Source organism: Salvia hispanica, chromosome 3, assembly GCF_029641045.1.
Source record: "Salvia hispanica isolate PSC_SH4W2 chromosome 3, Shi_PSC_v1, whole genome shotgun sequence".
In the NCBI taxonomy this organism is placed as follows: domain Eukaryota; kingdom Viridiplantae; phylum Streptophyta; class Magnoliopsida; order Lamiales; family Lamiaceae; genus Salvia; species Salvia hispanica.
Window position 1 is genome coordinate 18,862,939 of NC_142694.1, and position 22,755 is coordinate 18,885,693.

Consider the following 22,755-nt stretch of genomic DNA (forward strand, 5'->3'; position numbering starts at 1 on the left):
GCATATATAAGTGGAAAGAAATTAGTTTTTGATTAATATGTTCTTGGCTATTATTTAAGGACTATTTGATAGCATAATTTCTGAAAACCGAATTTATCGTATAGGGTTACTAGGTTAGTGTAAAACACTATGAATTGACTATGACTAGGGGTGGTTAAACGGTGGACGATTAGTCGGTTAACCGATTGAGAAATTAGCCTAAACTCCTATTGTAACGACACCAACTAATTACTCAGTTAGCATTACTAATCGATCGATTTAAGCCAATTGTTTACTTTGTTAACTGAAAAAATCATAATAAAATTTTAAAAATAATTAAGTCTTGCTTTGGGCCAATTGAGTCACCCTTGAACTATGTACTTGTATATAGGCATAGTCATACTAGTGCTATTCATATATACTCCCTCCGTCCGCGAATAGGAGTCTCGTTTTTCCGTTTTAGTCCATCCACGAATAGGAGTCCCGGTTCACTTTTACCATAAATGGTACTAAGGTCCCACCTCCACTTAACTTATTCCACTCACATTTCATTTAAAACATATATATACAAGTGGGACCCTTGTTTCACTAACTTTTTTCTATCCATTTTTTTTAACATATCTTAAAATCCGTGCAGCCAATGAGTGAGACTCATAATGACGGATGGAGGGATTACACGAAATGACGAAATAACCCCACGTCTAATCTTATTTATATACCCAATTGAAATGCAATAAAACAAAAGACAAATAGGAACGACATTCACATTTTCCCTCCTAAAATATAGATCTAAAATTTAGGATGTCCATTACTATCTCAACCCCTCCAATATTAGCCTCCCCAAATTTATTACTAAAAAAAATCTAAAATCCACTTTTATAGTTTCCACATGGATTCTTGACTTGTCTCATCTTTTCTTCTCCCTCCAACCCTACCATGCAACTCCAGCTCGGAGAGGGCAAGAAAAGTTGTTGATTAGCCACCCCTAATCTAAACACACACATCTTTCACTTTGCCGCCGTCTGTCGTCGCCAACGCCACCGCGACAAACACTCACGAACCACCTCGTGAGCACGGCTTTCCCGACAGGCGGCCAAGATGAATGACCTCTTCTCAAATTCTTTCAAAAATGCACAGGGCAACGACCTCGAGGCTGGCGGCGGCGATGGCCGCATTGAGGGCGTCAACCTCGATACATTCTTCGACGACGTCGAGAATGTCAAGAAGGACATGGCCGACGTCGAGAAGCTCTACAAGCGGCTGCAGGAATCCAATGAGGAGAGCAAAACGGCCCATAACGCCAAGACTGTTAAGGACCTACGGGCCCGCATGGACGCTGACGTGTCACAAGTTTTAAAGCGGGTGAAACTCATTAAAGGCAAGTTGGAGGCATTAGAAAAGTCTAATGCCACCAACAGGAAGGTCCCGGGCTGTGGCCCAGGGTCTTCAGCTGACAGGACACGAACCTCAGTAGTTAGTGGCCTGGGGAAAAAGCTGAAGACCATGATGGACGACTTCCAGGGCCTGCGGGCCCGCATGAATGAGGAGTATAAGGAGACCGTCGGGCGGCGGTACTTCACCGTGACCGGCCAGAAGGCGGACGAGGAGCTAATCGAGAACCTAATCTCGAGCGGCGAGAGCGAGTCGTTCATGCAAAAGGCGATCCAAGAGCAAGGGCGGGGCCAGATAATGGACGCCATCTCTGAGATCCAGGAACGACACGACGCTGTGAAGGAGATCGAGAAAAATCTAATCGAGCTCCACCAGATCTTCCTTGACATGGCGGCACTCGTGGAGGCGCAGGGGCAACAACTCAACGACATCGAGAGCCACGTGGCGCACGCGAGCTCGTTCGTGCGGCGGGGGACGGAGCAGCTACAGGACGCGCGTGAGTACCAAAAGGAGTCACGAAAGTGGTATTACTACGCCGTTTTGCTTGTCATAATCCTCATAATTTTTGTAACATTCCCACTATGGTCAAATCTTGTGATGGCGAAATTGATTTAGAAATTGTGTGTAATTCAATTAATCGTCTAAGATATATTCATATAGGTTACGGTTTTTACTTTCCTTTCTCGGATGGCATGTGTAGCTCAAAATGATCGCATTTTTACGGTGCATTTTGGCAGCTTTCCGAAAAATGATAATTTTGTTGTTTAGCAATTAATTAATGTTGGATTTGGATTTTGTAACTTTCGTTGAGAATGAATGAATCTACATTCTTTTGCTGGATCTCAATTTTTGATTTTTTTGTTGGTTTTTTTTGTAGGGTTACAGAAGGCTTGAATTTAATTAGATTTAGTATTCTAGGATCATAGCTTGTAAATTGCATATGCATGCAGCATGTATAATATCAATCGGAAAAACAAATTTGAGTTTGGAATCACAACCTAACGTGAAATAGAAACCCAATTCAATTCACTAGCTAATGCATTATATAACCCATCAAATTCCAAAACTTCTCACCCAAAATAAAAATTCTCGGTTAACATAGTAAACATCAACTCTCACTTTTGATGCACAAGCTAGCATAGTTCCATCCCTGATCATGTATCCAACAAAGCTTAAGCAAAATAGAACAATTTCAACAATGTCATCTCCATGGATTTCTTGTCATTTTTTAAATCTTTGCACACTCTAGACCAATTTTAATCATTTTCATATCTCATGTTTAGCATATTGTAAGAAACCAACAACAGAGCTTTACATTAATGGTAGATCATAGAATTAGATATTATCACACTACAAAGAAATCCAAGATCAATACAAAAGACACACTTACAACCTAGAGCGTGTATAGCAGCAGCAGCAGGACATGAATAAAACCAGTCAATAAGCAAATTCTACAAAGCAGCAAAGATAAGCAAGCAAATCCATAGGCTGAAGAACTAGTCAGAATTCACAATCATATTCATACATCTAATGCTTAAGCCAAATCAAAAGCAACACTAAACTCATCACTGAGGTAAATGAACTAGTTTTTGCCATTTTCAGCATGATCTTCTTTCCCTATAGCGACCACCACCTTTTTCAAGATAAACTCCGTAGACTGATGGGAATGCTCCACTGCCTTCGATATCCCCTGCCACTTCTCTCCGTGCTTTGGGTCTGCAGCGACGCACCTGTTCAGCACATCCCTCTGGTTATCCTCCCCACCATGCTGGAGCTCGAATTTGTAGTACAGTGCCCAGAAATCCCCAATATCCGGAGCAAGTGTCACAGCCCTATTAAACCATGTTCTAGCCTTATCGACCTTCCTATCATGCCAAAATATCTTCCCCACAGCAGCGAGGACATGAGGGTCGTCGCCACATTTCTTGTACGCATCCCTGCTCTTTGTCTTCTGTTGAGGCCGAGGAGCCATCTCTATTGAAGCAGCCCAGAGGATACCACTGGTCGGGCATTCTTGCAACGCCTTCGCCATCAATATTTCGGCTTCCTTCTTCTGACCATGTCGAGACTCAGCTCTCACTGCAGCAAGCCAAAGCTCGGGCGTTTGAGGGTTTTTCTTCCTAGCCATTGTCAGAACAGCGCGGGCTTTGCTTAATGCATTCACCTTCTCCTCCAAGTGAGCAAGTGAGAGCCATAGAGGAATACACTTGGGGCAGTGCTTCAACCCCAGCTCGTACGCATCCTTGGCTCGTTCCAAGTTCGCAAGACGCTCCTCCAACTGCCCCAGCATCAGCCAGAGCTTGAAAAACGAAGGAAACTGCTTCAGCCCTTCATCAAGCAACCTCCTCTCCTCTGCAATGTTGCCCAGTTCTCTCTCAACAATGGCAGACTTCATCCATACTCTCTCCGTTCCTCCCCTCTCTCGGGCCTTTGCAAGAAGCATCCTCGCCCTCTCTGGCTCATGATTCTCAAACTCAAGCTTGAATGCAGCAAGCCAAATCTCCTCGGAGTTGGGAATTGCAGCATATGCTTCTTGAAGAATCGCCCGAGCTGCAGGCACATCCCCAGCAAGCCATTTCTCCTTGGCACCCATGAGCCACAAAACTTCAGCATGTGGTATGTAAGTAACAGCCTTCCGGAGCAGAGCATCGAGAGATTCCCGAGTGCCATGGCTCTTCTCAAGCTGAGCAGCCTTCAGCCATATGCTCTTCTTTGTTAAAAACACAGTTAAAGCATGGGCATAGATGGCCCTCGCCGTCTCAATAGAGCCTCTCTTCTTGCACTCTTCTGCATCAGCAACCCAAGTTCTCTTCCTATCTTCTTCTTCCACCCCAACCTCAACCGTGTTGTGGATTATAGCTTGACAGGTAGCAACAGAACCAGCTCTTTCAGCTGCTTCGGCCTCTTTCATCCACATTTCTCTATCGATCTCAACGCCTTCCCTCTGCAAAGCTCGAATACCCCTCTCGATAATCTTCCCAACCATGCTAGTATTCCCATTAGCTTCTTCCAACTTGGCAGCAGTGATCCATATAGCCGGCTCCTTCGAAAGCTTTTCCCTCGCTTTATTCAGCACTTTCTTCGCATTATCGTAAGTTTCTAGCCTAGCAAGTGCCAACCACAGCTCAACATGCAACGGGCAGCATTCCACAGCCCTCTGCAACAAAAGCCTCGCATCTTCCTCATTAGCAAGCTCAACAACCGCCTTCCAAAGCCTCACAGAGTCCGGTATATGCTCAAGCCCTTTCCTCAATACTCTACTCTTATTCACATCCTCCAACTCAAGCTTCGCTGCTTGCATCCATAACTTCACTGAGTTAGGAATCGCCTTCACACCTCTTGCAATCACAGCCTTCGCATCAACATGAGACGCCAAACGGCACGCCTCTAACCACACATCCTCGCTTTTAGGGCATTCTTCGCACCCTTTCCTAATCAAATTCTGTGCAGCCTGAAGCTTCCCGGCCACCTCTTCTAACCTAGCGGCGGCAATCCAGCCATGAGGGTGTTTCGGATTCGTCTGCGTTACTGATTTCAGCAGCAATCGAGCCTTGTTTATATCAGACACCTCTGCATCACTAGTGATCTTCATACTCTTCAAATCTGTCAAGTAACCTTTAGGATCCACCACAGTCAATCCAGAGACTGAATCGGACAACCTATCGAGCTTCAATGACAACACAGTTCCTCTCCCTTCACCGACAGCAGTCAAATCGGTAACCGGAGTCTGTGCCCATGGCGTTTCAGTCCCACCGGCCGCCCTGCTCTTCGGATCCAAAGCACTCACGTGCTCCTTTTCCTGCCGTGCCTTCTCTAACAGCGTGTCTGGTACCGGAACGAAACTTTCGAATCTCTTCTTCTTGTTCCTCTGAGAATAATCCCCGATCTCCGGTATGCTATCCCACTCATCGGTCGATAATGTGTACAATTTCCTCTTTAAATCAGCAAACTGCTCAGTGATCTTCGGATTCGAGGCTCGATACTTCTCAATCTCCTCCTTCAACCTCGCCTCCCTTCTATCTTTCCTCCGCGAATCCATCCTATTATCAATCGCCTCCCAAACAGCATCAGCTTCCTTATCCTCATCGTCGTACTCCGCAGAAGCAAACAATCCGGCATCATTCCCTTCGAATTCATCGAATTTCTGATTCTCGTCATATCCCTTTTCCTCAGCCTCCTCCTCCTCTTCCTCCTCGCCGGCTCCCTTCCCCCGGCCTCGGCCGACGCCAGGCGCCCCAGGTGCGCCGATCGCCGCAGCGGATCTGTCGGGCAAGTCAGGGGCAGCTCGGGCAGGACCGATATCAGATCGGGTGGTGAAACCGGTGGCGCCACGGCCCAGCCCGGCGACGTAATTCGGAGGTGGCTTGGTGTTGAGGAAGTCGGTCCTGGCTTTTGGAGCCACAGGCGCTTGCATACCGCCGAGGAGAGGGATGTGTAGGGTTAGGGTTGAATTTGGGGAAACCCCCAGATCGGACAGGAAAACGGCGTCGTTTCCTTCGGTGGAGAGGAGGCGCGGCGAGAGATAGAGGCGCTGGTGGGAAATTGGGATGAGGTGGTGGCGATGGAGATGGAGGTTAAGGTCCCGCAGAGTGGTGGTTGAAGGATTGAGATTGACAGTTAGGGTTTTGCTGAAGGGGGATTGGACATACACCATTTTTAGGTTTGATATGTGCTTGAAAATTGGGGGAAATTGGAATATGAGAGGGCTGTGTGTGTGTGTGTAAAATTGGGGGAATGGAAGAGAGTGAAAGCAGCCGGAGATGATGAAGCCGGTTTTTCCCGACGAGATGATCCAAGTGTGTACTGTGTGTTTTGTATAGAAATGGCGTTTCTAGATAATTCTAACAAAAATTATTGGGACTATTTTATATAAAAATTACTCCTAATTAAACTATATTCATGTGGAGTAGTAGTATAATTTAGCTCATGGATAGGGATTTTTGTATAAGAATTTACATAAAATTGGTACTATAATTAAAATAATTTACAAAGGAAAATTTGAATCTTGACTCAATCATAGAATTTGCATATTGTACGAATGGATACAAATTCTTATTAAATGAAGTAGAAATTTCTCTACTTTCTTACAAATTTATCTAAATCTTTTACAGAGTGTGAGAGAGTAACAAGAAATTATGCCAACATCCCTAGTTGCTGCTGCTGCATCAACCTTAATTGCATAATGCTACTCCTCAAACTCCTCTCTTCCAACTGCAATTAAATTCAAAATGAAATTACTACTACTCCACTAGTTTCCAACTAAATTAATTGTGCAGCAAAAATTTAAACTATAGATTTTCTCAATTTTACCTCCAATGTAGAGATGAATTTGAAAAGGTCCAAACATTCTTCCAATAGTTGCTTCTCTTGTATAACTACATTTGCCAGTCCAGCCACGACTCCAACATTTTTTTCAACCTAACACAATTAAATTAAGTTAATATCCATAATTTTCACAGACACAAACACCCAATTAACACCAAACTAATTCATTACCGTTGGTTGAAAGGCAGCAACCATAATATTGATTTTAGTTGCAAGATTTGATGCATCACACATTGCTGAAGCCATATGTGGTTCAACCTGCAACAAATTTATATTCGAATCAATTTTCAATTTTTGACTCCACAAAATAAATAATTTTACTAAGCAAATATATATACCTTTGCTCCATCAACGAGGGGTATTTTGCAAACAACAGAATGCAAGCAATCTGTTGTATTTGAAATTGCTGATGAATATTGTCTTTCCATGTTTGCCCAAACTTCCAATGCTTTCATCTATGATGAAATGGTTTTATTTTTGTAAGTAACATTAGAGTGCATATTAATCTATAAATTAATTGTATTATCACTTTAATAGGAGTATAATTTTATTTACCTGTGACTGAATTATGTAATTTAATTTCATCTCCAATTTCTCCTTCTGCAGCTGTAATTTCTTTTGTAAGATAGACTGTTGAAGCTTGAAAAGAGCAACTTGAACATGTTGGAATTTTTCCTGACAAAAAAAACCCAAAATATTACTCTACTAATACACAATTAATCTATAATCATACATATATAAAAAATAAAATAGAGTATACCTCACAATGTTTAACATAATTCTCATTAGCAACTTCACTTTTTGCATTGCTAAATCTCCATCGAGCCAACCCATTATGCAGCAACTTCAACTGATGCACATTCTCCGCCGAGCCCGGCCCGGCCGACGACGAAGATTTCCTCCCCTTCACCAAATTAATCCCCAAATTCAAAATATTCCTCACTCCCTTCCCTTTGTGAGAGCTCAAAGCCCTCTGAGAGCCCATTCGTGCCAACGGCCCGGCCCAATCTCCACCACCCTTCTTCCCCGAGTTGGAAATTTTCGGATAATTCTTCTTATTATTATCAATTTCCAGATGTTCACCGCTCCACCGCCGTGACCGTGACGGCACGTCGTCGATCCGGTGCTTTCTCGAGCTGACGGTTGGGGCCATATACGACGCCAACGAGAAATCGAAATTCAGGCCCGAATCGTATTTCGAAAAGGAGTTGTTTCTCACTGCCACCTCATCAATAGAGTATCTCCCCGGCATGATATGTTCGTTACCTTCTTCCGACGATTGCGATTTATCCAGAAAATTTGATTTCCTCGTGTATCGCGTCGATCCTCCCAAAATTGGATTGCGATTCTCCTTAGAATCCTCTCGCTGGCTCCGGGTCCGCCTGAATTCGGTGCAGCTCCGCTGCCGGCCGAGATTCCGATCAATTTTTCCGTTCCTCCTCCCCTGCTCCGACTCCTCGCCGCCGATGAAATCGGCCGCCTTCCTCGGCTTTGACGAAGCTGTCGACGGCCAAAGACCCCGGAGAAATCCTGAATTTTTAAGGGTTTTAGACTTTCTCAATTGACCGGCTCTCTGCTTCATTGGAGCGAGAATACTATTTGGGGATTCAAGGCCGCTGCCGTAATAATAATCGGTTGTTGATGAAGTAGAAGCCGTGCTCGACGCCGGGCTCAATTCTCTCGATTTCTGCATATCGGAACACGCAGTGATGGTGAGAGTGCGTCTGTTTTTCATTTTGGTGTTGAGAGAAATGGGAAAAGCCCGCCACTTTTATATAGCTGAGGCGTGTGAATGGACGGCAATGCTCTTCCATGGTATATGGTAACTATATTTGTTTTGTTTTGTTTTGTTTTTGAATTTTGAAACTCTAATCATATGGTAACTAAATTTGTTTTCTTTTTTGAATTTTAAAACTTTTAATCATTCGGCGATATTAGGTAAAAAAGAATGGGATTTAAACTTTTCAAATATTATCAATTGGAGTATTTTTAAGGGAAAGGGAATTGGATTTGGTATATATGATAATATGGATATGATGCGTTAATTCGTTTCTTGACTTGTTTTAAGAGACAAATTAGAAGTTATAAAATATTTGTGATGTATATTATGTTCAAATTTGATGTTTGTATATATTTTTTGAGTTTGTGTGTATATGTGGGGTAGAAGAGTGTTGTGTGGGGATTTATTTGTTTAGCTTAGCCGGCATATTTAAGTGGGGAAATTTCTAATTTTTTTTTTTTTTTTTGAGAAGATAGGTATATTGTTTAAGTGTGATTTAATCATGGGTTTAAATTTTAATGGGGATTTGCCACGACTCAATCTTGATTTTAGGGAAGTAGTTATATTAAAAGTTTTGGCTTTTACTCTACCAACATTTTCATTTGTGGTGTAATATTTAAGTTTAAAGCTAATAATTTTATGGCAACTGCCAATTTGGAGGAGATAAGTATTTAGAATGTGTTTAGTACAGAGCATACTAATAAAATTATAATAATATTGTGTAATAGGTAATTGCCCTTGAAGTCCGGTTTGAATCTTATATTCATCTTACAATAATGGTGTTACCTTATAGGTTATGTTTTTGTTATAAAACTAATTTGCGATTGTGAGATTATTGTAAAAGTATTTCTATTTCAGAAATTCGAAACCGCGTACATCTCCATGAAAAATGAAATAAACCATTCAAGGTTATGAGATTGTAGTTTAACTCGTCTTTCCATTTCATCCCTTCATTAAATTTCACATTACATATATAATTTAAAAATAAAAGAATAAAATAAACATCTTGTGGAGTAAGATTGATATTCGGTGTATGAATATTTGGGAACAAAATTTAAACTTTATGTTCAAAAACCAAATCAATTTTTCGAATCCAATTAACAAAAGCAATTTGTATTACTCCTATAATCCTATTAGTAAAAGCATACAAGAGGAGTTGCGTACTTGCGTCTCGTGATAAACTTTCAGTAACTATCGTCATCACTTGAGTGAGGACCGACTCGTACCGGATCCATATACAGTCAAGTTATGCAAATTACATAAATCGAGAATGGATCTTTTCAATACTATTATATCAAAATATTATAGCTATTAAAATAGAACGATAACCGCATATATTAAAACTAAATTATAGAATCAGATAATTGACTATCCATAAAAAAGTTTCAAGAAACTCTAAAAACTTAAATCTTATAGTATAACTTCATTGATTTAAATTATTTTTTACCTACCATATATCAAATTAAATTACAACTAGACGAAAAATAATTGCACAAAAATAAAATTTATATACTTTTATAATGACTCAATATTAAGAAGGGATTTTGATCCCTTAAACCCCTTAACTTCCTCAAAAATGTGTTATTTATAAATATTACTCCCTATGTTTTATAGTAATAGAATCATTTTGTCATTTTAGTACGTTTCATAGTAGTGAAATCATTTGTCTTTTTAATAAAAGTTAACACATTTTTTCTCATTTATGATCTCCATCTCTTACTTTAATCTTCCTTCTTTTTCCTCGCTCCTACTTTTTTATTTAATACATTACACACATTTCTCTTAATTTCTGTGTCGAAAAGAAATATATCCACTAAATGAAGGGAGTATAAAAGTGGTACGAAAACGACAAACTTTGATGTCAGTTGTGTTTTCTCCCTGACGGGCCAGAAGACTAATCTGGTTGGACTATGTGGCATTTTTTAATATTAGTTGTCACTATATTTCTTCATGTGGTGCATGATGTGTAAAATCCTAAGGTCTAATAAAAATATTTAAGAAACACAAACAGTAGTATATCAGTCATTTCCTCAAATATACATAACATTTTCCCAATTACGCAGACCATTTTCATTTTCATGATTCAAAGTATTATAACCTAGAAAGCTTCAAATTACTATTTGTCAGTCAAATTCTTAGATTTATAGAAAAGACTAGTAAATGGAAATATGTTGTAAGGTATTAAATTTCTGGTGTGAGGACAAAGACTTTACGATTGTTCATGTAGACCGTATTTTGCCAAAAATTTTATATTCAGGTCGGGCTAGGAAAAAACACTCTTAACCAAAGTTTGTGATTTTTCATATCACTTTTAGAATTTATGTGAAATAACAGATTTTTTAAAAGGTTAATGATTTTAAGGACCAAAATCACTATTAAATATGCAAATTATTATTCTTAATTACATTAAAAAATATCCTTAGCCGTTTTCTTCCGTAGTGATTGTATAATTATTTCAATTCGGGTTTGAAACTATGTTATACTCCCTCCGTCATATAAGAGTATGCATTATTTCCTTTTTTTAATTTGTCTCATAAAAGTATGCACTTTCTAATTGTCAAAAGTCATTTTCTCTCTAAAGAGGTGAGACTCATTCTTTACTAATAATAATTTTTTTTTCCTTTCTACATCTTTCTTACTTTAACAAATGTGCATTAAAACTCGTACTGAAAAATGCATACTCTTGTGGGAAGGAGAGAGTAAAATTTTTCATATACTATTTCTTTTTATTGTTATATTTATATAATTAATAATAACACATATTTCTAAATTAATTTAATTGAATTTAAAATTTAATGATTTTATGTACATGGTGTACATTTTAATGTATATTTATCTTTATTCGTAAGTATACGAACCAATGTATAGTCACTATTATCTATTGAGTAACTTTGGAATGTGAGAAAAGTAGAAAACTTAGTAAATCCCATTGAGTTGATTAGAATACACATTTTATATGGCGTGATACGATCAAATTTACAGGTAGAAAACGGAATTTCCTCGAGAAAAATATAATCCTATTAATTACGTCACCCATAATTTATTTATTCTACTTCTTGTACAAAGAAATCAATATCTTCCTCACCAAACATCAGTTTCTTCTCTATGTAGAGTAGAGTGTGACAAATAGAAGAGTTTTTTCATTCGTTCTTCTCTATACAATAATTTCAAAAAGAGGAAAAAATCTACAGCCTTTTGCAATAGCTCGTGGAATTCATTCCTCTGATCATCAAGCACCAGATACATAACAGCATCGTCTCAGCTATCGGAACCACCATTGTGGTGGCGGTGCATTGTCGGTTCGCCGGAAATTGAACTGATATTACTAATCTTTGACGAGCCATCGACGGCCATGAATCTTGTAACCACCAAATGCAGTGTCGATGCTGCTTTCGTTGCCGCTCTCTGCACTGGTGTACCCGGATTTGCGTCGGTGCTTCTTCCTCTTCGAGCTACTACTGCTGTCGCTGAAGCTCCCAATAAGGAGGGGATCGTCAATTCCTCGGATCACTGCCTTTGCCGAGGAAATGCAACTGTCGTCCTTGGTTCTCTTTTCCTTCTTTATGTTCTCGGAGATCTTATGCAGCTTTTGGTTAAACTTAGTGATTCCTTTCTCTACTGGCTCTACTGCTTGAGTGACTGTGAACTTCACATCATTCACAATCTGCATAGAAATGTGCAGAAAAACTGTTTTAATACCATCCACCAGGAATTCGACATCAGGCAAAAGTAATGACAGCGGTGCAGAAAAATTGTTTTTTTAAAATGACGAAGAATCAAGGCATAGGATTCTTCAACTACACAAATATGCTAACGAATAATTTCAATATTGCAGAAGAGTTGAGTATAAGAAGAATTGAGAAGAACTTACATATTCACCACCCCCGAGAAAAACATCCTTAACGCTCTCTCTAATTGTCATTCCACTTCTGGCTTCATAGTCGGGTTGAGGAAGGCGCAGCTTTGTGGGGCGTTCACTATCCCTAACTTCATCTGGGTCCAGAGGACAATCCACGGATGCATAATCTCCGAGGACTGCAACACTTCCAGAAAAGCGATCTCCCATTAACTCATAAGGCGTTGCTGGGAAAACATAAAGGTGAACCACAGAAGCAAGACCCATCTGTCCTGGATGAATACACAAACATTCATAACATAAAATATTATATCAAACTGTAATACAAGAAGAAATTGACTACTGAGCCCATTGTGTATCTATCAAAATCAAGATATTGATATCAACAATGGAAGCCTGAACATAATTAACGAAGATCGGTCAAGAGCAGCAGCTAAGAAAATGCAGCTTAACATAATTACCTCTATGCAGATGATGAAGTCCTGAACACTTGATTTAAATTGCAAGGACTCAGCTATTGGACTTTTAAATAAGCCAACGGCATAAAAAAGAGCTATTGCAACACCTTGCCACCAAGTTAAGAACACAATTGACTTGAATGTCAGAAACTTGTACAGTGGTTTGATGTGCGCCAATTCATTTTTTGTGATGGCATAAAAATGAACCAAACAATACAAAGCCCATGACTGACTGAAATTTAAAACCACAGCCATATACGGGTACCTATAAAACAAAGAAGGGGAAAATTGTTAAGAGTAACCAAGCTTCTTATCCATTCATTTGAGCTACTAACTTTGAGTAAATCTTAAAAAGAATAAAATCCATAGGAATCGAGGTTAAGCAGCATACTTCGTATGAAGGTTATAAATCGATATGATTACTTTATTAGATAAAACAAAAATTGGAGTACCAAATTCATTTAAACAATTTACATCACACTAGCTTATAAGTATAGTTTCACTTCAATGAGTGGTGCATCAAAAAGGTAGCATAGGCTTTTCACTCTAGCCAATCCAAGAAAAAACATGATTGCCTACTGTTTTCTTAATATTTTAGGCTTCCCATGGTCCCATCTTTCTGCCTGCTACATGTGTGTCACAATCTTGAAGGGTTGCAGGTAATCAAAAAAAAGTTCCAATATCTAGTGAATACATATATTCAAAGGATGTAACGTACGTACCCACAATTCCATTTGAAGTCTCCTTCACAATACACATCAAAAGCTTCGAGAATTACTGCTGAAATTGCGGTCAATGCTTTTATTATCATCTGCCATTGAAGTTTCCAAACTTGTCAAAGCATGGTGATTAGCGAGATAAAAGAATAGAAACAGTGAACATCAGAACACACACACTGAAAGATTACACATGAAGATGGAACTTACATACTGAACAATTCCAAACTTGATAACCTGAAAAACCCACTGACCAAGTTTCCAAGGCTTCAAGATATAGTTCATCGGAAAGGGATGCCTCACAATTCCCCTTTCATGACCATGATCATCTAGTAAGGGTGCTTTCATACCTGCACGCCCTTCCCTCCTCATAAACTCAATTGCCCTCTCTTCTCCGCCTAATTCACCATGTGAAAATTGGATGATCTTGTTCCGGCAAATAGTTAGTTACTCTAGTTTAGCAAGAAGTTTGATGACCAGGGGCCATGTCAACTAGCATAATGTTATACTAGTACAAGTTTTTTTGAAGCATTTATTGATCTGCTAACTTATGGAGTATAAGAAATTAACAATATGTGTAATTACATATACTAATTGAAGAACTTCAATATTAAGAAGAAAGCTTGATTATATACCTAAACAAGCAATTAGATACCTCCCAAAGCAATACATGGCAAAGGACTCGTAGCAATCACGAGCAATCCCAACATCAACACTAATTGCTGGGTGTACCATTGAAACAAACTGCAAACAGAAGACGTTGCTTGAGAAGGAAGTAATATCAAGTTTCATAAGCAACTCGTACCAGGAAAATTCACATAAAGAGTGAAACCAAGAATACATATAATTTGAAGCAATTCAAGATATCAATCAGGAAAGTGTACTCCATAATAGAAGTATAAAACTAATTAGTAGCAACAGTGACTATCTGCCTACTCCACTGTGTGAGAAGTGATCCCATTCGGAAATATTGTCTTATGAAAAGTAAATTAACTGAGGAGAGAAGTGATCCCACTATAGAACTACAAAAATTATTGTGATCATACTAAAAAAACATGTTGTAGGCTTGCATAAGCCAATAAATACCACAGTTTGTAATTTTAAATATGGATTTGGAAATGTTAACAGAGTACTCTAGTGCTGTAAAGCAATAAAGGACCCTAACGCTAGTATTGGAAGAATTACCGATACACTGAAGCTTGTAGCAACATAGTGCTTCAAGCCTTCGACATGTGAATCATCTACTAATCTTAGGTGATCCACCATACAGTGACCATAATATGGATACGAAATCTTTGCAAACTCAAAAAAATGTCTAAATTTCCACCTAATAGGCACAATGAATTCATAAATAACACTGCTATACCATCTCATCTTTCACCATATAAGTAGTCTTATTATCTATTAATCACAATAAAATACTGCTAAACACAAACTCAATTTAACAGAAACATCTTCCAATACACCAAAATTTCCACTTCTGTAACACATCCACCAACAAAATCAACAAAATATCTCATGATCAATCATAACTATTCAGCTAAACCAGGCAGAAAAAGACATTAAAAAAAGGCGTGGAAAAGCTTACTGATTCAACAGCATAGCATGGAACCATGAGTACCACTCCTATGAGAAACTTTTGCTCCTGCAATCACCAAATCGGCGTTAAAATAAACAAAATCCGCAGCAATTTGAAAGGTCGTAGAAACGGGTGAAGTGGAACCTCGGGATTCTTGTAGGCGGACAAATGCTCGAACATGAGGTATATGGAGAGGGTGAGAGTGACGACGACGAAGGTACCGGCGATCAAAACTGCCCATATAGGCGTTGAATATTCGTCGGTGAGCCAAATTAGGAGATGATAATAACCTGAATTGACGATTCTCAGCAGCATCAATTCGAATTCAGCTGACTCCGATTGGGAATTGGATTGATTTCGATCCGTGGAATTGGAAGCTCATGTAGATTCGGTTTCGTATCGCGGTAGGAGAGAAGGGGTTTGAATTGAAGACTGGAGGATGGGACGATTTCATACGACGACAAAATTATGACTATTTTATTTTATTTTATTTTTTAAAATTAGTTATTATTCGTATTAATGTCTATTGTTATTTTTGGGGTAATTATTACTGAAATGTTGGGTTATTTTTCATCGTTACTCTTGTAAATTTGTGTTTTTATATTAGTATTAATTTCTTTGTATATTTTTGTTTGTGTTGTTTAATTTATATGGAGGCAAGTGGTACCTAGTAAGTACTCCCTCCATCCCAGATAATTCGACCCAATTTTTCATTTGGGGCCGTCCCACATAATTTGTCCCACTTCATTTTTACTATTTTTGATAGTTGACCTTATATTCCACTAATCCATTCCTACTCATATTTTATTATAAAATTAATACTTTAAAAGTAGGACTCATATCCCACCAACTTTTTTAACTCACTTTCCATTAGATTTCTTAAAACCCGTGCCGAGTCAAAGTGTCCCAAATTATCTGAGACGGAGGGAGTAATTTTCATGGTTTAGAAGATGGTGAGCTATTGTCATTCACGTGGATACGAAAATAATAGTACATCCATAAGCGCATCCACAATGGTGCAAAAATTGGGCGGACGATCCATGTTACTCGTCCTCGTCCGTGATCGTCGCCCATTGTAGAGGGATAGTCGGGTGACCGATCTTTCGGTCGTGGTCGATGCCTCGCCCGACCCCTCGTCCGCCCATTGCAGGACCGTGGACGAGGATGATCTCGGATGATCTTGACGCATTTTTATGATATTTTTTTTTCAAACTTCTATATATACTGTCTCTCTCATTCTCTTTTTTTACACACACAATTCACTCTTTTACTCTCTTCTCTTTTCTCTATCAAGTATGGATCCCAACAATTTCCCAAACCTGAATAGTGCCAACAACGATATGACGATGTTCGGCGGAGGCGGTGCCCGTTGGCCCGGCTACGAAGACTACCGGGTCGAGACTCCTAGATCTATAGGGTCCACTTTCATTTACGAGTCTGAGTTCGATCCGTTCTTTAACACCGATGCTGATACGATCATGGAAGCCGTGCGTCAAGGATTTCAACTACAGCTGGATTCAACCAGAAACCGTCCTATCGAGATGATATCCGAAAGCTATGAAACTACCACCATCGTCTTCTTATTGGAAACAGCTTCATGTGGGTATCTTACACATCTCAATCGGAATCCGAATGAGGGAGTTATGACGGTTTTACAGAAGTCGCGCAGAACTGGCGAGGGAGTCCAGAGAGAACACCCGGGCGGGTGTTTTACACCCTGAAATTCACCCGACCGGGTGAATCACCCGAGACTTAGTTTTTGAGGGCCTTTTTCCACATTTTGGGGCTTTAGTATAAATACCTTTTGGTGTCATTTTTCATTCTAGATTAAGATTGTGATTGAAGTTATCCCCCTAGTGAGTTTTCCTCTTTGAGGAATGTATCCAATTCCTTCCTTGAAGGTTGCTTGTCTCAATTTCATAGATTGATTCAAGTAGAGGTATGCATCAATGGGGTGTATCCATTGAGTAGTGGAGTCAAGGGATGATAGAGCTATTGAAAGTTGCCTAGGGTTGTTTCCATCCTTTTGGTCAAGGTCCTATGGTAATAACTCTCTTATCTCATCATTATACACATGCTTTCCATTCCTAATCTTCCATCAATTCTTGTTTAGATTCAATTTTTGTTGGTTGGATCTCTTTTTATTATCTTTTGTTTTGTGTATCATAATTGAATCTAAACAGCGTCGAGCGTACACACGACCAGATCCGAAAGAAGTTCAGCAGGATCACTATAGCCCTCAAGATGTTCACCGGCATATACGACAACTAACTCCGCTCTGCTAAGAGCGGCCGTACGAAGCCGACATAAAAGCGTTGTCGTGTCAGTTGTTCAATACTGAAGGGTGGCCTAAGTTCGGCTACTGGGACGAATCCCTCGTTCCGCGGGTTTCCAAATTCAGAGCCATCTGCGCGAGGAAGAGCGCGCTCCTGGTGCGAAGGGGACAAAACTCGGCGTCGCCGGCAACTACAATAGTAGTAGTGGCTCACGCACCTTCGACCTCAACGACGACGTTTCAGAGGAGCCCCCCTCGACACTCTCCAGGCGCCCACGTCCACGGGACTAGCAGTCTGCAATCCGAGAAGCTAGATCCCCCTCCAACTCTCTGCTACGGGCGCTTCTACATCGCGCTCAGCACCGGCCGCGGCGACGTTGAGCAATACCTTGGAGGTGCAGATGATGAAGCAACTTCAGGAGAACTGGACCTTGTACGAGAAGTCGACCAACTCGGTCACCAAGGGGATGTACTAGATAATTATTATTATGAAATGTTTGTAGACTACAAAAATGTCCTTTTTAAGCTTCTGGGGTCGTGTTCAGAAATTTGGTTACAAGGTAAACGAGCAACTTAAACGAACTATTTTGACAATATAGGGACCGTATTTGTTTGTCGCAGTAAGTATAGTGCCTAAAAATGTAGTTTATTCTATAATAAATAGGGCATAAATTTCACGAGAGAAAAAATGAATTCGGTGAAATATCTCTTTTTAGGTTATATATGTAGTTAGCATTTACAGTATATACTGAAAGTTAACTTTTTAAGTGTGTGTGTGTTCACGGTGCGCACAGAAGGAAATAAACAGGTTCCCTTGGTCCAGCAAATCCACTAGATCACGCGGTCTAGGAACTCGTTGGTCGCAGGAAATCCTGGTCGTCGGACACACATAGCACTTCTTTCAAAAAAAACCCTCAACCACTTTACTAAACCTAGTATAGGGAAGTATGGATCGATCCCACAGAGAAGGATGCGTAATAATCATGTTCAAGGATTTGGACTTGTTTTTGGTGTTGGCTGCTGCCACGCATTTTTCTTGGGTTGAGGAAAACAAATTAAACTTGACTTGAGGATTTTTAAAACTTCTACACTAATAGCTAGACTTAGGCGAAATAACAAGAGAACGTTGCAAATGAAATTAACTGCTCAATTCACAGATCTAAGAAAACTACTCTAATTACCTAGACCTAGGAAACAACTGACTGTGGGGACCATGACTGAAAAAGCAGAGTACGGACGAAAAGCTGGCAGAGTAACTAACTCGGGTACTAACTAACAGCGACATCCTCTTCTTCAACCAAATTGCGTAAAAACTCATAAGAAAAACAACATGAACGAAATCAGAGCAAAGCAAACTAAATCTAAATCAAATTGATGCATAATAACGAAGAACTAAACAGATCTATAGATGCTAGACGAAGTAAAACAGGAAACAAGCAGAAAACTCAAACCCATCTAACAACTTCCCTTCTCACTTCGAATCCAACCTCAGACGCTAAATCAACTCCGGATCCAAGCGTCCGACACAAACTCCAACCAACAGAAACACTTCATCACTTCAGATTTAAACAACAACCTCCAATCAGTCAATAAACCACAGATCTATCACCGAATTCCCAGATCGAGCACCACAACATCAAAATAAAATAGAGATCAACATAATACTTGTTAAAATAAACTCTCAGCAGCGAGATCTACGTAAATCAACTTAAAATATCACAACTAAACGCAAATCAACAAAAGCGAAAAGATAACGAGTATCATCAACAGCCAAGTCGACCCCCGAAAGTGAAGTTCGACCGCAAAAGTGCAAAACAACTGAAATTAAAAGAGATTGTATCTTCGTCCACACGCGGACGGTGTTGCAATTGAGAACTTCTAAAGAAATGAACCCTTCGTAACTCGAACTACCCCAGATCTCCCATTCCCAAGTGTGTGTTATGTGTGTGAGCTAAAAGAGAGTGAAAAATATGATATTCTTGTGCGTTGCATGCTCTTCTATATATAGGCGTTGGAGTGGGGGCCATCGAGGTATAGATAGACTTTGTTGCCCTCAGCTACTGACTCCCTCCGTCACGCCTTCTTTTCTTTTGAATTCTGCTCACTTCACTTCATTCCTTTTCTAGACCGTTTCCTTCAGCATTTCCTCGATCTAGCGATTTTTCACACACCTGGCTTAGGAAACGTGTTAGACCCAGCAAATTATAACGCTTTTCACCATATAACCGATGCATGAAATTAGCCTTATCATATACTGTTAGCAAGGAATGCATGTACATTTACATGGATTGTATATGTGATTACGGCGGATTTGAAACCAGTAATTACTATGACGCAATCGTAAATATTAAATGTTACAAAATATTTTAATGAAGGATTATTACATATATTTACTATCAACATAATTTTCAGTTAACAATAGCGATCCATTCATATGTTTAAAAAAGATAACTTCGCAGGAGTAGCAAAAACTTTATTTGTCACTTCAACTTCTTCTCGCTTCCCTACTAAAAGAGAGTTGAAGAGACAATTATTCCCATCCTTTAGGGTGTCCACAATAGTTAACCGCATCATGGCCAAGCCCAAGCCACAAATTAATTATTTTTTTCATTTTTGGTATATTTTAATTTAATTAGAATAAAAGTTATCAGACTATAATAATTAAAAAATGTATAATTTAAATAGAATAAAAGGTATATTTTCATTGTGATGGTTCAACACCACTCCTATCCAAGGCAATCAAATCCTCTTTAGAGATCTCCTTATCCACCATTCTCAGATCCATAGACTTTTCTTCATAGAAGGCTCGACCAGAAAACTTCATAAGCTTCATCTTCACCTTCGGTTTAGGATCCCAATCCAATAGCCACTTCAATGAAAGATAATAACTCCTATGCACCATCAAACTTGTAGCAAATTGTGCACAGTAAGTAGAGTTGTCCTTCCCCTTTCCAAAAGTTGCTAGGTTGTCTACTACATGCTCCATCTCTTTCCCAAACTCATGTGTTTCCATCAACGCAGAAGCAACTTTCCATCAACGCAGAAGCAACTGTCAAAATGCCTAATCCTACCCCATCCGTTTTCATCTTCACCATGGGTGTAGTAAACCACTTAGACGCGAGCCAACCAAGTTTGCTAGCCACTATCACCAATGCAACAACCTTATCCTCCCTTTGCACACGCGTCTCATCGATCTCTTGACAAGCACAAAGAACCTCTCCCACCGAGACCTCTATGGAAACCCCATTTTCTTCACTACTCAACTTCGCAAACTCACTGGAATTATATTCCCAACCCTTCCTTATCTTCTCATTTTCAATCAAACTACCAAGGTTATCCAAGTTAGCAGCTAAATCTTTCTCACATTGATCATTTTTTGAATTCTCTCTGTTACTCAATTCACTCAATTTCATATCAAGAGTTTCAGCCGATTTCAACTCACTCACTGCCATGATCAAGTTTTCTGCCAAAATTAAACTACTACATTTATCATCAGTATCTTTCATCTCCCGAACCTCAATCACCTCTTCACCAAGAAGGTTAAATCCTTCAACCTTCAGTTTCATATTCAAATTTTCATATCTCCAAGAATTGTCATGCTGCTCTTCACGCTCATATAATGATGGTAATACGCCGGTCAACGTTAATTCTTGAAGTTTAGCAAGGGCATAAGCATCGGCTAAGGTTTTGGGTGTAAACCTTCGAACCGGTGTTTGTAATTCCTCCACTAACCCCAATAAAAACAACCTCAAGGCCTCAACTTCTTCTATATCAACCCTAGAGTATAACTCACCAAAAGCATCGATATATTTTCGAACAGAGGATACCTGCCTGAGATTCTGCAGATCAGCAATTGGAGATAGATTACTCTCCATTGGATCACGATCCGTGCTGCAACTGTGGTGCACCACTCCAGCCCTCACGTGTGATCCACGGCTGCCGTCATTCTGGTCCATTGTCGCCGTTGATCAACTTTGGCTCGAGGAGCTTAGATCTAGAATTGCTTCCTTCAATGCATCCAATTTAGCATCCATGCGACGCCAATGAGCCGCTAATCGAGCCTCCCATTGTTGTCGTCGGATCTCGACTTGCAGATCCTCTTCTTCAACACATGATGATTCCTCATCCGCGGCTGCAACTTCTTCACCGGACTTCGAGATGAAATTTCGGAGTAGCTGCTGAAATTCCAACCTTCTTTTTCTCCCGTCGAGCCTCGAATTGCTGCGATTCCAGCGTCCGCTGCTCCCGTCAACTCTCCCAATCCAACTCTTTCTTCTCCGGCTCCGTCAATCGCGTCGCCGACATCATTGTCCAAGGAATATTAGCTCTGGATACCATTTGTTGCATGACCAAACCACAAGAAGAGCTCCAATCGATGATCACCTCCATGATTTGATGCAACTTAATCCAAAATCAAATGTGCAAACTCAAATAGGAAAGATCTAGATAAGAAATGTATTGATAATTGTTGGCATAGAATGTTTACACACAACTACAAAAGGAATTGAAATACTAGAACGAAAGATTAACGATATAAGAACTGATAGGAATGCTTCGGATCCACGATCCTCAGCCCAAGCGCTCAGCGCACACAACACACATTTTTCATGATGCTGATGAAGAAGAGAGTCTCTGCATATATACCCAATCTGTTTCCCTTCTCTCCCCTTTGCATTTAGGCCCCTCAACTTTCATTCTCTCTCATTTCTGTTTAGGCTGATGTGGCCCTCCAGCTGACATATCAATTAAGCCAATTGAGCTGAGCTTCTTTTCCCTCTTTAATTTGTGACCATAACACTCGACTGTGGCATGACAATTATGATCCTGTGAGGCAATTATGATCTTGTGCTGATCTGGGCCACTACTGTTGTTCTACAAAATGAATAATTGTTTAAAATTTGATGAGGGTTTTTCTTCTTTCTTGCGGATGAATCGGCAAAGATACCAATTTTTCTCTTTTTTTTTTCGAAAAATTCAAATGGTTAAAATAATTATTCTCTTGGATTTTCCAAGGTAGTGATGAAACTGTGGACTGTTGTTGATCTGAGCATATTTGGTTTTCCAAAAATTTGCTTACAATGATTCAGGTTGATCTGTTTTTTAGGTAATTTTTTTATTCTTTGATAGACCTAATTAGTTAGTACGTAATCAGGTTGTTAATAAATACTACTACTATTAAATTAGTTTATTGGAAGGTTGCATCACTAATAAATATGAAAAAAAGAAATATACATATTTTAAAATAAGGGCAATAATGTCATTTCATGTGCTATCTATATACACAAATTTAGATAATTTCTTGTTTATTAAATAATAATGAAATTTTTTTATCTACGCATATATTAATACAAAGCCGGCATTTCTTAACTTGTTTCACATATCTTTATATATCCCA

General features: G+C 39.5%; 4 protein-coding genes across 4 annotated transcripts; 1 reads left to right on the forward strand and 3 right to left on the reverse strand.

Annotated features, from left to right (window-relative positions):
- The first annotated feature begins 881 nt into the window (after window positions 1-881).
- Window positions 882-2,217, forward strand: LOC148930320 (syntaxin-125-like). The gene has a single exon (XM_089069320.1). It carries the CDS (start codon window positions 1,078-1,080, stop codon window positions 1,984-1,986), a length of 909 nt encoding a protein of 302 aa, XP_088925446.1. The 5' UTR covers window positions 882-1,077; the 3' UTR covers window positions 1,987-2,217.
- A 620-nt stretch (window positions 2,218-2,837) lies between these two features.
- LOC125212615 (protein STABILIZED1-like) lies at window positions 2,838-6,208 on the reverse strand. Its single transcript, XM_048112826.2, has one exon. It carries the CDS (start codon window positions 6,023-6,025, stop codon window positions 2,954-2,956), a length of 3,072 nt encoding a protein of 1,023 aa, XP_047968783.1. The 5' UTR covers window positions 6,026-6,208; the 3' UTR covers window positions 2,838-2,953.
- A 146-nt stretch (window positions 6,209-6,354) lies between these two features.
- LOC125215803 (QWRF motif-containing protein 3-like) lies at window positions 6,355-8,495 on the reverse strand. Its single transcript, XM_048117357.2, has 6 exons — window positions 7,457-8,495; window positions 7,252-7,371; window positions 7,035-7,151; window positions 6,868-6,954; window positions 6,682-6,789; window positions 6,355-6,582 (listed from the first exon to the last, which is right to left on the reverse strand). The coding sequence occupies exons 1-6, from the start codon at window positions 8,429-8,431 to the stop codon at window positions 6,505-6,507; spliced, it is 1,485 nt and encodes a 494-aa protein (XP_047973314.1). The 5' UTR covers window positions 8,432-8,495; the 3' UTR covers window positions 6,355-6,504.
- A 2,976-nt stretch (window positions 8,496-11,471) lies between these two features.
- Window positions 11,472-15,528, reverse strand: LAZ1 (organic solute transporter ostalpha protein (DUF300)). The gene is made up of 8 exons (XM_048118561.2): window positions 15,230-15,528; window positions 15,095-15,151; window positions 14,142-14,250; window positions 13,717-13,904; window positions 13,513-13,601; window positions 12,794-13,055; window positions 12,348-12,599; window positions 11,472-12,140 (listed from the first exon to the last, which is right to left on the reverse strand). Exons 1-8 carry the CDS (start codon window positions 15,398-15,400, stop codon window positions 11,802-11,804), a joined length of 1,467 nt encoding a protein of 488 aa, XP_047974518.1. The 5' UTR covers window positions 15,401-15,528; the 3' UTR covers window positions 11,472-11,801.
- Between the last annotated feature and the right edge of the window lie 7,227 nt (window positions 15,529-22,755).

Coding starts and splice junctions, on each gene's coding strand:
- LOC148930320 (XM_089069320.1), top strand. CDS start 1,078: ATGAATGACCTCTTCTCAAATTCTTTCAAAAATGCACAGGGCAACGAC.
- LOC125212615 (XM_048112826.2), bottom strand. CDS start 6,025: ATGGTGTATGTCCAATCCCCCTTCAGCAAAACCCTAACTGTCAATCTC.
- LOC125215803 (XM_048117357.2), bottom strand. CDS start 8,431: ATGAAAAACAGACGCACTCTCACCATCACTGCGTGTTCCGATATGCAG. Junction 7,372..7,456: donor ATTATGTTAAACATTGTGAG/GTATACTCTATT, acceptor TTTTTTTGTCAG/GAAAAATTCCAACATGTTCA. Junction 6,955..7,034: donor CCCTCGTTGATGGAGCAAAG/GTATATATATTT, acceptor AATTTGTTGCAG/GTTGAACCACATATGGCTTC.
- LAZ1 (XM_048118561.2), bottom strand. CDS start 15,400: ATGCTGCTGAGAATCGTCAATTCAGGTTATTATCATCTCCTAATTTGG. Junction 14,251..15,094: donor CATGCTATGCTGTTGAATCA/GTAAGCTTTTCC, acceptor TTCTGTTTGCAG/TTTGTTTCAATGGTACACCC. Junction 13,602..13,716: donor AGTTTGGAATTGTTCAGTAT/GTAAGTTCCATC, acceptor CTTCAATGGCAG/ATGATAATAAAAGCATTGAC.